The sequence below is a fragment of the Callorhinus ursinus genome, unplaced genomic scaffold (assembly GCF_003265705.2).
Source record: "Callorhinus ursinus isolate GAN/ISIS: 27379988/994484 unplaced genomic scaffold, GSC_fseal_2.0 scaffold17, whole genome shotgun sequence".
In the NCBI taxonomy this organism is placed as follows: domain Eukaryota; kingdom Metazoa; phylum Chordata; class Mammalia; order Carnivora; family Otariidae; genus Callorhinus; species Callorhinus ursinus.
In genome coordinates this window covers 7,170,423-7,183,162 of record NW_027397079.1, presented here as the reverse complement: position 1 = coordinate 7,183,162, position 12,740 = coordinate 7,170,423, and the positions used below count along the sequence as shown (strand labels likewise).

General features: G+C 48.8%; 1 protein-coding gene across 1 annotated transcript; it reads left to right on the top strand.

Moving 5' to 3' along the window:
* Positions 1-1,537: 1,537 nt before the first annotated feature.
* On the top strand, positions 1,538-11,681 carry DEFB1 (defensin beta 1). The gene is made up of 2 exons (XM_025886259.2): positions 1,538-1,691; positions 11,447-11,681. The coding sequence occupies exons 1-2, from the start codon at positions 1,631-1,633 to the stop codon at positions 11,593-11,595; spliced, it is 210 nt and encodes a 69-aa protein (XP_025742044.1). The 5' UTR covers positions 1,538-1,630; the 3' UTR covers positions 11,596-11,681.
* The last annotated feature ends 1,059 nt before the right edge of the window (positions 11,682-12,740 follow it).

Here is a 12,740-nt window from a genome sequence, read left to right as displayed (position 1 = left end):
TGCCAACACCAAATGCTGGCCAGGACTTGGAGCAACGGGGACCCTCGCTTACCACTGGGGGGACACAAAATGGCGCAGGTACTTTGGAGACAGTTCGGCAGGTTTAATAAAACGAAACAACCTCTTGCCATACGATCCAGCAATTGCACTCCTTGACATCCACACACAGGAGTTGAAAACATGTTCACACAAAAACCTGACACAGATGTTTATAGCAGCTTCATTCGTAACTGCCAAAGCTTGGAATCAACCAGGATGTCCTTCTGTAAGTGACTGGAGAAGTAAACTGTGGTTCATTCAGACAGTGGAATATTATGTAGCACTGAAAAGAGATGAGCTCTCAAGGCATGAGAAGGCATGGAGGAACCTTCCATGCGTACCCCCAAGTGAGAGAAGCCAGTCTGAAAAGGCTGCATACTGTCTGGTTCCACCCACATGACATTCCGGAAGAGGCAAAGCGGTGGAGACAGGAAAGGGATCCGTGGCTGGAGGGGTTAGAGGGGAGGGAGGAATGAAGAGGTGGAGCCCCGAGGATTTTTAGGGCACAGGGACTACTCTGCGTGACACTGTCATGGTGAATGCGTGTCATCATACGTTTGTCCACACCTCTAGAATGCACAACACCAAGTGTGAACCTTAATGCAAACTATGGACTCAGGCTGACAATGATGGGTCGATGTAAGTTCATCAGTGGTAACAAATGTACCCTCTGTGGGGTGGGGGGGGCATGCTGTCAGTGGGGGAGGCTGGGGGGGCAGGGAGTAGATGGGAAATCTCTGTACCTTCTCCTAAATTTTGCTGTGTACCAATAACTGCTCTAAAAAAATAAAGTATTGATGAAAAAAATGGTTTAAGTGATAGAGGAGGATGGTAGGTTTAAAAAGATTTGAGAGGCACACCCATTAGAAAGAAAAAGAAAGGGAGGAAGGGAGGAAGGAAGGAAAGAAGGAAGGGAGGGACGGAAGGATGGCACTGGTTAGTCAAGGAGAACATGCACCGCAGAAGCAGAGAATTTTGCGAAAGCAGCCTTGGCCTGTTGAAGAGTCCACACCAGTAGGTTAAGTGAAAAGCAAGTGGCTGGGCTTCCGTCAGGGAAGAGGGTGCTGTCTGGGGCCATCGCACAGGGAACACGGCTCAGCGACAGAGACTTGCACGGGCTGGGGGCTGGGCAGCCACCTCGCACAGTGCTCTCCCCCCCCCAGGCCACCTCGTCCGGCTCTCTGAGCGCCCCCCCGCCCCCCCGCCCCCCCACCTCCGCCACGGCGGGCCTGCCGGCCTGAGCTGCCTTCTTCAGGAAGCCCCTCCGCATTGCCCAGCCTCAAAAACCAAACAGAACTGGTCAGAGGAGCCAACTCCAGGTTTTCCAGGTGGAAAGCTGAATCTAGTCACAGCTAGACAGAGAAAAGTGTGTGCACATGACTCGCAGACTACTCAGGGCAAATGGCACGAGGGGTTATTTATTAGAATTTCACTCTGGATTGCGACACCACCCTTCAGATCACCTCTGCGGTTGTGCAACCTCTGCCCTATAAATACAGAGACACTCCCGCCTCTGGAAGTCTCTGTCGGCTCGGCCTCCGAGGAGCCTCTCTGCCTTCACCGGGCATCCCGGCCCAGCCTGCCAGGCGCCATGAGGGTCCTCTCCTTCCCGCTGCTGATTCTGTGCCTCCTCTTCTCCCACCTGGCCCCAGGTGAGCTTTGAGACCCTGCTCTAGCACCCTCGCCCTGGGCCAGGAATTCAGGGGCTAGGTCTGAGGACAGCTTCCCCTTGGGTCCTGGGGGTGGAGTGGCAGAGAAGCATCCCGGAGGCTGAGGGGCGGGCTTGGGCAGACTGTGATGGGCAAGCCTGCTGAGCCGGGGGCCTGGGGCTTTCCCCCGAGCCCCAGGGACGAGCCCCCGGGGAGCACCCCAGGCTGACTCCCCCCGGCCCGCAGGGCAGCCCAGCCACAGGAGCGACAGACCCAGGTCTCCCTCCCCGACTGTGCTTGGGGCTCCATGCCCTCGGTGCTTGGCAGGGATCGGGGCCCGTCGCGGGCAGCTCCAGCATCCCCCATCTCCGTCTATGTCCCGGACATCTAGAAATCATCCTATGTGGAAGGGGACCACGTACTCTCTCTGCAACATGGCTCCTCGCATTGAGAGGCCAGCTTCCTATCCAGGGGCGAGAGGTGTAGGCTGCCAGCCCTGGCGCACCCCGGTCACTGGGTGGGGCCTCCCAGGTGGCCTGCGGTAAGCAGGTGCACCTGCCCCTCCCACAAAGCCAGCTCACCCTGCACCTTTGACTCACTTCATGCTCGGGCGCTCAGGGGTGCGCAGGTGGTCTTCAGTCTTCCTTGGGAAGTCCTCCCATGTTCTGCGGAGTGGGAAATCTCCCCAGGGCACAGGAGGGAGCTTTCTGTCGGGCCGGAAGGGGGCAGCTCCCCTGGGTCAGAACAGCAGTGTAAGAGGAGGTGGGCCACTACAGGTGGATCCAACTGGGGACATGTTCTATCATGGCCTCGAGCAAATCATACATCCTGGGCCTCAGCTGTCTCATCTGCAAAATGAGGGGGCTGTGGCAGGGAGCACTTACAGCATGAAAGCTCCAAAGTCCCCTAAAAGATCCGACGGTGCTTCTCTGCATCACAGAAATCTGCTACATTTTCTCCAAGGACAACTCAGTCCCCCCATCTGGAAACTGGGTAGGAAAAGTATTCTAATGCGGAGTTTTAAGTTTCCAGCTGGGACCCATTCGAGGGGTGGAGAAATCAGTTTAGTGAGTCGCCACCATGTTTTTTTCAAAGAACCAACAATACGAGTGCATGCCGCCCAGCGAGCGTGCATGCCTTCTTCTCCCACTCTGACCTCAGCTGCGCGCGTGCACGTGTGCATTCGCACTGAGGGGCCCTGCAAAGTGTGTGACTGCAGTGCAGTTCAAGCTTGAGAGCCACTATATTAACTTGAAGAGTTATGTTCAGTCAGTCACCTCGACAGATGACTACAGGCATCTCATTCAAAGCAGAGAATATTAAAGTGTTTCTGAGGTGATGCAGGAACAACCAAACGTACTAATCATTCCGTATAGCAGTATTAGCTAACATGATGGAATGCTTAGTATACACAGGACTCGCTCAGACACTCCCAGGAGAAGCTCCCCTATGCTGTCCTCTGACAACACGCAAATCCTGTCTGCATAGCACTGATTCTCCGTCTGGGGACAGGACCAAGTTTAAGATAAGAAGGGAGCCGAGTGCTGCTTCTAGAAGGTGCTGCTTGAGTCCCAGCCTCACACTGTGATTCCGGCCGAGCCCTCACAGGAGATCAGTTCACTCCCTTTTCTGAGAAAGCCATTAGGGCTCATCTACTCACCCATGGGGAAACTGAGGCCCACATGCCCCGAGGTGAATGGTGGTTGTGTGGTCACTGCCAGAAACCATGACTGGACATTCTCTTTTAGCAGTTTTTATCTCTATCAAAAAAAGGGGCCGCCTTTTATCTTAAACAAATCTTATGTCTGCCCCTTTTATCTTATACAAATCTTATGTCTGCCCCTTTTATCTTATACAAATCTTATGTCTGCCCCTTCTATCTTATACAAATCTTATTTCTGTGAACACAGCATGATGTCCAAATGACAAGGCAACTCGGGTCCCCTGCATCAGCTGGATGAGAACCCAGCCGAGGGGTTTAGAAATCAGGATCGTTTGGGGCTGCTCACTCACTGATTCCACAAATATTTACGTAACAGCTGTTGTGTGCAGGTACTGCCCTGGGGAAGGGCAAGAGAACACGGCCCTTGAAAGCATGACCTGACGTTCTAGAAGCAGAGCATGACGAGAAACCCAATTTTATAATCAATTATCTAATTACCATTGCGTTGTGAAATGCCATTAAGCACAGGGTGCTAAGGGAAGGCGTGACAAGGGGGCTGACCTGGTCTCGAGGGGCCAGAAAGGTTTTCCTGAGGGAGCTGAGAAGGGAAGGAAAAGATGGAAGTCATTTTGGTGTTCATGGTATTTAAAAAAAATTTTGGTACTTCCTTTTTGACATTAAAAACTCAGCAGGTGTCACATAAAGATCAGATTTGTATCTTCTCTTAAGAACACAAGCAAATGAAGCCTGAACTCTAGGTACAGCAGCAGTGAAGCAACCCCCCCCATCACTGCAGACCCCACCGCTTCCTATCGCTCGGCCTCAGCCTACTTCGCCGACTTTCCCTATCTGTCTGGCTGCTGTGGGCATGCAGATTTGTGGGCCAGAGTTAAATAAACTAGTGAAAGGAGAAGGGCAGGTGGGAATAAAGACCAACCAGACAGAAAGGCTATCGGGTGTGAAAGCCCAGAGAGGAAGGGAAATAAAACCCTAAAGCTCTCACTTTTACCTTAGTCCCCCCTCTCCCCAGGCCCGTATGGGGAAGGAAGAACCATTATCCTCGTTTTGTGGATAAATAACTTGGCCCAACTCACAGGACTGCTAACAGGCAGAGTGAGGACTCGAACCCAGGCCGTCCGCTCTGACGCCGGGGCTGCCGAGTCAGGCAGAGAGGAGTCATGGGCGCAGGAGACTCTGGGGTCTCACTGAGTGGGGTCTTCTGCAGCAGGAAACCATCCGGGTGTGTGTGGGCCCCAAAGGTTTTTAAACTGGGAGAGGGATAGAATCAGGAATGGCTTCTTTTAGAGACTGTACTGGCAGCGTGGAGGCTGATTGGGGGAGAGCAAAGTGGACCCAGGGACGTGGGAAGGACGTTCTGTTTCAGCTACGCCTTTTCCCAGGTGGTTAGCACTTCCCTAGAGCAAAACTAACCAAACCCACTGAGAGAGGCATGGTCCACTCCTCAATACCCTTCCTTTCTTTCCTTCTGGGACACCATGGGCACTCCTAGGCGTCTGGGCCTCAATTTCCCCACCTCTAATATGAAGGTTTGGGCAAAATGACTCCCCGCTCGCACATTCTGTGACCCTCAGAGTCTGCCCTGCCTTGTCCACACCTGAGTGTCTCACTCTGTGATCCCCACCCTAACCTGCTTGCCCAAATTCCTTTCACCTGCCTGACCTCTGGCAGCCACCACCAAGAATGTGTCTCCTATGGCCTCTGGGTCCCGTCGAGAAAAACATGCCCCCCCTCCCCCCGCCTCAGACACAAGGGCCCTGCGGCCGCCAAACCAACCTTCGCAGAGGCCCCTGGTCAGCATCACATGGGAAACTGAGCTGTGCTCACAAAATACCACACGTGGCGCTTTACAGCTGAACAAAGCAGTTCTACGAATATCATCTCACTAAATGTCCCAGCATCTCTATCACGCAGGGACCTACTATTATCCCCATTTTACAGATTTTTTTTTTTTTTTTTTTTTTTTTGGTAGTAAATCTCAGAAAAGTTGACTTTCAAATACCCAGCCGGCAAATAACAAGAACTTGATTCCAGCTCTGGTTCCAAACCCCACATTCTCTCCACACGCTTCCCCAAGACTCTGGATGTGTCACCAGGCACACAGGTGGATCTTAAGAATAACCTAGGCAGAATTGAATTAAAACTCTCATGAACTTCCAAGAGGCGTTGCTGATTTTCAAGGCAGGAGTTGGCGAGCAGGGACCCCACTGGGCTACGTGCCTGTGGAAGGGGGCCTCCAGTCTTTAGTTTTATTCCAGTTCAGTTTGGAATTGTGTTACTTGCTTTGCAGGAGTGGCCTGTGTATTTGATTTTGTCCCCAGATAGCTTAAGAAGATTCACAGAGGGGCGCCTGGGTGGCTTGGTCAGTTACGCTTCCAACTCTTGATTTCAGCTCAGGTCATGACTCAGGGTCGTGAGATCGAGCCCCAAGTCGGGCTTGCACTCAGCAGGGCGTCTGCTTCTCTCTCTCTCTGCCCCTCTCTAAAATAAATAAATAAAATCTTAAAAAGAGGACGAAAAGGATGCATAGAGATGAAGTTGGATCCTCTCTGGCCTCCGCCGATGGCTTGAGCACCAGCATCACTCCTAAGGGTTTCAATGCCCCAGCGTCAGGGAAGCCTCTTGCTGGCGGGCAGCCCTTCCCCCGGCATGACTGCCAACCACCACCTTGTCCTGAGCAGGGAAAGAGCCTCAGCTGACTCGCTGAGGCCCAGAGGGCTCCGATCAGCTGATTCTGCACATAGGACCAGGCTCCTGCCGCTTCCCAGCACCGCGTCCCCATATGCCTCGGTAGGTGTGGGGCTCTGCGGCCAGGGGTGGGAAAACCCAGATTGCATTCTTTGGCTCTGTGTATCTGCGCGTTTGTTTGCTCCTCACACATCTCAGACTTCTCGGTCCCACAGGTCAGGTGTTCCGGCTCCTGACCTTTCCGAGAGCCTCCTGCCCTTTTCCTGCAGGTTCCTGGGCAGGGAAAGGGGGCGTGGATCCTGGCAGGGGGCGAGTTGGGGCCTCATAGTTTTTCCAAAAACCCTTATCATTTTTGCAATTCACTCTCGCCTCAGCCTGGTGGTTTTTTAGCCCAAGACACTTATAACTTAATCAACAGCCCTCCAAGTTTTGCCTTCCAACACTGTTCCAAAACCTCACTAGTAGCTCTGATCGGATGTCACAAAGGGAACCTTGGTGCCCACATTTCTGAGCAGAAGGACAGAGAACGAGCTCCGTTAGCAACCTGCTCACCACACTTCCATTCCTGGGATCCCCCCTCAACCCCCCGCTCCCTGTCTACCGTTCTCTGCACCCATTTCCTACCGAGTTTCCCGCCACTGAATCCAACGGTCCTTCTTTCAACCAACACCGGTTATCGCCCCCTGACTAGAGCGACAGTTGGTGTTGCCCCTGCATTGAGGTGGGATTTTGGACAATCCAGCTGTAACTGGCTCAATAAATGTACACGTGCAAGACTCCCTATTTTCGCCGCAAGCATAGAAACTGGCACAAACCTGCTTTGCCAACAGGCCTGCCTCCGCTCCTTCTCACCCCCTTGTTCTTACCTAGAAGCGAGTTTTCTCTTTTCCACATTCCTTTGGTTTGTGGCGCTCTGGCGGCCGCCACGGGATGTGCGGGATCACGTATCTCAGGCCAGCTTCATGAGCACCGACTGGAATAAGCACCAAGTTCCGGGAAGTGTTGTCGCCCTTGGGAAAGGGGAGAAGAGCAGGTGTGAGTTACCCACGGAGCTCACGGGCAGGCAGGGAGTGCAGGGAAGTGCACCGAGTCGGGGACGGGACACACCCGGTGCAGAGCCTGCACAACTCTGGGAACAGGCAGATAACGTTTTCAGAAGCAACTCTTACTTTTTTCCTTCTTTAACTGCAAAATATAACGTGCATCCAGGAAAAGTGCATAAACCAGGAATGTACAACTTAATGAATCATGAAACAAGTAGCCTGTGACCAAGGTTTAAGTCAAGAAGCAGGACTTGGCGGGCACCTAAAAAATATCCCTCCGGGCTTCTTGGTCACCCACCCCTTGCTCCTTCCCCCAGAGGTAATCACCGCTTGACTTTTATGGTAATGACTTCCTATATTTCTTGGACTTTTACCATGTTAACACTCATGCTGAATAATATAGCTTGGTTCATGCATGCCTTTCAGTTGGCTAGGTACCATGAGGTAGGGGGCATTGTGGGTCCTAGGATATGCATGTTCAATTTTGATTGATAGATAGATAATAGCACAAAAAATTTATATTTTGGTAGATAATGCCACACCGTTCTCCAGTGAATGAGAGTTCCCATTGCTCCGTATCCACACCAATTCTTGTTACTGTCAATCATTTTTAAATGTTAGGTGTCTGGTGAGTGTAGTGGTATCTCCTTGGAATTTTAATTTGCATTTTCCTGATGAACACTCAGTTGAGCACTTTTCTATATAGTTACTAGCCATTTGGATATCTTTTGTAACACGTGTCTATATTTTCTATCAGATTATCTGTTTTTTCTTAATGATTTGTAGTAGTCCTTTTTATATTCTGCATGCAAGCCCTTTGTAACATTACAAATCTCTTCTCCTACCTTGTGCTGTGATTTTTCTCTCTCCTAATGGAAACTTTCCTTACACTGAAGTTTGTATCATGATTATAATGTGGCTAAATGTGTCATATCTTTTCCTTTATGGAAAATCCCTTTTGTATCTTAAGAAATCTTTCTTTACCGCCAAAATATGAAGAAAGTCTACAGTGTTGTCCTCTGATGACTCATTATTTCTCTTTTTTCATTTAGACTTATTGTCCACCTGGCAATGGTTTTTAATGTGTGAGTTAAGGGTAAAGTTTGTGTTTTTTTTTTTTTTTAACATGAATATCCAATTGTCCCAGAACCAGCTCTACGGAGAGCATCCCCCCTCCCCAACCACAACTGTTCCCCTAAGCAGCTGGTCTGCCTCAATTCTCAATATGTGTATGGGCCCCCTTCTGCACTCTTTATTCTGTTCCATTTGTAGGTTTGTCCTTGCATCCTTACCAAACAGTCTAATTACAGTGGATATATAATTAGTCTCGAAATCCAGTAAAGCAAGTCCTCCTACCTTCTTCTCCAAGAGTGTTTTGGCTATTCTTGGTCCTTTGAATTCCCATATAAATTTTAGAATAAGCTTTTCAAGTTTTACTGCAAGAATCTCTTGATATTTTCATGGTATGGAGTTAAATCTGCAGATTAATTTGGGGAAAATTAACATTTGAAAAATAATTAATCTTCCAGTGCTTAAAACAGCATTCCCACTTATTTTGTTCTTATTTAACTTATCAAAGAATATTGTATTCTTATATACAGGAGTATTGTATTTTCTTAGATTTATAACGAGGCATTTGATATTTCAATATGGTGATTTGTTTTAATTTCATTTTATGTGTTGGTTGCTAATACACAGAAGTAAAATTGATTTTTTTATATTGATCTTATATACAGCAACATAGTTAAATTTTTTAATTAATTCCTTCTGGAGTGTCTATATATAATCAGAAAGCCTGCAAATAGTGACAATTTTATTTCTTCCTTTTCAACCCTTACATATATATATATTTTTTCCTCCTGTTCCTCCCCTGGCTGGTAACCTCAAGTAGAACGTTCAATGCAATTGCTGACAGCCATTATGCTGGTCTTGTTGGCAATCTCAAATGAAAAGTTTTCAATGTTTGAGCATTGAGTGTACTGCTGGTTATAGGCTTCTGTAGATTTTCTTTATGAGATCAAGGAAGTTCTCACCAGTTTCTCATTTGTTGAAAGTTTTTATCATTAATCAGTGTTGAATTTTTCCAATTTTTCTATACCTGTTGGGACGATCATAGGATTTTTCTCCTTTAACTGTTAATAGGCATTGACCGATCTTCAAATGTTAAATGAAAGCTTGAATTTGTGAAATAAACTAAACTTGGTTTTATTCTGTCTGCTGACATTTTATATAGGATCTTTGCCTCTCTGCAGATCAGGGAGGTTGAGCTGTAGGTTTCCTTTTCTTTCCTTGCATTGCGGATCTTTATAGATGGTGGTATTAAGACCAAGTTGGCATCACACCATGAACTAGGGAATGTTCTACTTTGTTATTCTGAAAAACAGTGCTGTGTAGACACTATTTCTTATTTGGTGCTTGGTAGGATTTGCTAATGAAGCCATCTTGGCCTAGAGTCTCATTTATGGACTCGATTTCTTTGATATTTATGGGACTATTTACATTTTCTATTTCTTATTTGTTTATTTTAGCGAATTGTATTTTTCTAAGAATTTTTTTGTCTCAACTGAATTTTTATGTTTGTTCAGGTGAGTGTTCTATTTTTTCTATATGGATATACGATTAGAAAAATATTTCCAATTTTTCTATTTCCGTGAACTATTCAAGTTTTTTAATTCCTAATAATTTTAATTTTTTTATATTATAGTAGAAGGTGCTGTCCTTGCTTCCCTTCCTGTCTGCTCCCAACCTTGACAAGGGAATTCTGTACTGTTAGTTCTGACTAAAATTTGAAAACCAGTGGTCCAGCGATTCTCGATTCTTTACTGAACATTAGACGCGTCTAAGGAGGTTTTTTTTTTTTTTTTAAATGCCAGTACCTAAACTCCACCCCACAACAATTAAGTGTATATTTTTAAGATTATCCCAACTGATTGAATGTGTATGCAGCATGGAGAACCACTGGTCTACACCACAATTTCTCAGCCTCGGGGCTATTGACATTTGGGGCCAGATAATTCTGTTAGAGGGCTGTTCTGTGCATTGCTGGTCCCTGACAGCACCTCTGGCCCCCACCCACCAGATACCTATAACATCCTCCCCACATACCCCAGAGTGGTGACAACCCTCAATGTCCCTAAACATTGCCAAATATCCAGTCACCAGACACCCACAGTTCTAGGTCAGATGAGGCAGCTGTAACAGGGATACGGATTAAATAAGGGGACAATTTCAATGGGTATGAGAACCATCTTTCCGATATGCAGAGACATACGACATTAGAATGGACTGTTCCCACCATCACAGCTGGTGATGGCCTGCTGTGTTCATCAGCTGGACGGGGCCATAACAAAAGAGCACAGGGGGGGTCTCCTTCAACAACAGACATTAATCCTCTCCCACTTCTAGAGAGGATTAATGAAGTTCAAGGTCAACGTGTCAGTGGGTTAGGCTTCTCCAGAGGCCTCGCTCCTCAGCTCGTGGATAGCTGCCTACTCTCCTGTCCGCATGTGGCCTTTCCTCTGTGTGCCCTCATCACTTTATAGGTCCAAACGTCCTATAAGGATCCCAGTCCTATTGGGATTAGAGACTACTTTTATGACCTCATCTAACCTTAATCACCTCTTGAAAAGCCCTACCTCCAAATACAGTGATATTGTGAGGCCCTGGCTAGTGAGGACATCAACATACACATTCTGGTGGAGGGGACACCATTCAGGCCATAAGACCTATCAACGAAGGCAAGCAAAACAGTGGCTCGACCCCCACTTACTGGGGATATCGTAGGGCAGCTATCAGATAGGGCAGAAGACTAGTCTAGAAACCTTCTGATTACGAGATTCTGGGATATTGGGAAGAAGGCAGAATGAAGTCCAAGTGGACAAAACAGTGGAAGTGTTATAGGGTAGCCATACTTTCAACCTGCCCTGAACGGAACACAGATTTCAGTGAAGATGGTGATAGGAGAGATGGGGAAGCAGGGATTCCGGTTGGAGGGGTTGGTACAACCAGGCAGCACGGGAGTGGGGGAAGTTTAGGACGCTCACAGAGTCAGGAATGCACTTTGGCATTACTAAAGCATAGGGTATGTGTCTGGGCAACTTCCTTGGGGACTAGCTTGAAATCCCCGCACACCTTAAAGCTCTCTGGGCAGAAGGAAACCACGCTCAAAAGCCTGCTACTCATCATCGGCTTCCCTCTGGCCATAGCTGGCACAGACCTCGGACAGTGCAAAGTCTTGGAAGAGAAAACCCTTCTCAGGGCTTTGCAAAGAGTTGCTTTGCCAAATGTTCTAAAATCACTGTGGCCGCAAGCTGTGAGTCTGAAGTGTTTTCTTTCCCTCCCTACAGGCGCTGGCTTTCTGACAGGTCTCGGCCAGAGGTCTGACCACTACATCTGTGCTAGGAAAGGAGGCACCTGTAACTTCTCCCCTTGCCCACTCTTCACCAGGGTGGAGGGCACCTGTTACGGTGGGAAGGCCAAATGCTGCATGCGTTGACTCTGAGCCGGGCGTGATGGAGAAAGGAAGTCAACGAAGTATTTGTAATCGCTGTTTTAATAAAAGACGACTTTTTTTTAAGCATACCTCTTTCCGACCAAAATGACTCTTGTCTCCTTTAGGAAGAGGTTGCGAGAGCCTGGGGGTTAGGAGCAGAGATGGGCCGGGCCACAGGGCCCGCCCTGCACGGCGATGCTGACCAGGCTTGAGCCGTGTCACCTCCACTGCGCGTCATTAACAAGGCAGGTGTGGGCGATGCCGAGGGTGCCCGTGAGACCAAGGACACACCCACGAGGAGGGGACGAGGCCGACGAAGCCTTCCCTGGTCCAGGTGCAGCTCACCCCAAACTCAGCGGTCTTAGCAGCCTGTTCCGTGAAACAGCCCGTCTGCAGAGTCCAGAGCAGCCTTTTCTCCTTCCTGGGCCTGGGGCAGTGGGTGGGTTCACCTTAGCATCCGAGAAACTCCCTTAGGGCCACAAAACATCTCCCGTAACTTCCCTTCTCCAGGCCTCGTGTCCAGCTTCCCGCTCCGCGATCACACAGCCTCGCCCGGAGCCAGTGACGGAAGCCTCTGTCCTTCTCATTTCACTCCTTGGCCCGCAGACACCTGTTGGGGAGGGAGAACGGGTTGCTTGCCCTTTTTTCCAATAAATTTTTTACAACTCCCAATGACACATGCGGTTCTGCCGTCTGTAGTCTGGCAAGGACAATTTCATAGTCCACGTTGATACATTATAAGCGCAGATGAAAAGCAAACACTGTAAAAACTTCTGCTCCCATCCCCCTAGCAGCAGGTTCTGTCATCAACCGCCGTCTTTTGGTGGGGGAGGCGGGGGGGCGGAGGGAGGGGGGCTGATTTGTGTTGTGGACATTAACCACCGGGCTTTCTCTGTGACACACACACCACAGATGGCTACTTCCAGTGCATCCAGGCCTCTCCCTTCCCTCCAAAAAGCTGAAGAAATAATCCAGGAGCATTCGATTTTGAAAAGAAACCTCAGGCATGCTGTCAACTTCCCTCTTCAAGATATGGAAGTCCTTCCTGGGAGCATTCCTCTGGATGTCAAATCAAAGACAGATTCCCAGATAAGCCTTCCCACTTAGGACAGCCAAGGTTTGGGTTTCCCAAGACACAGTTCCAACGG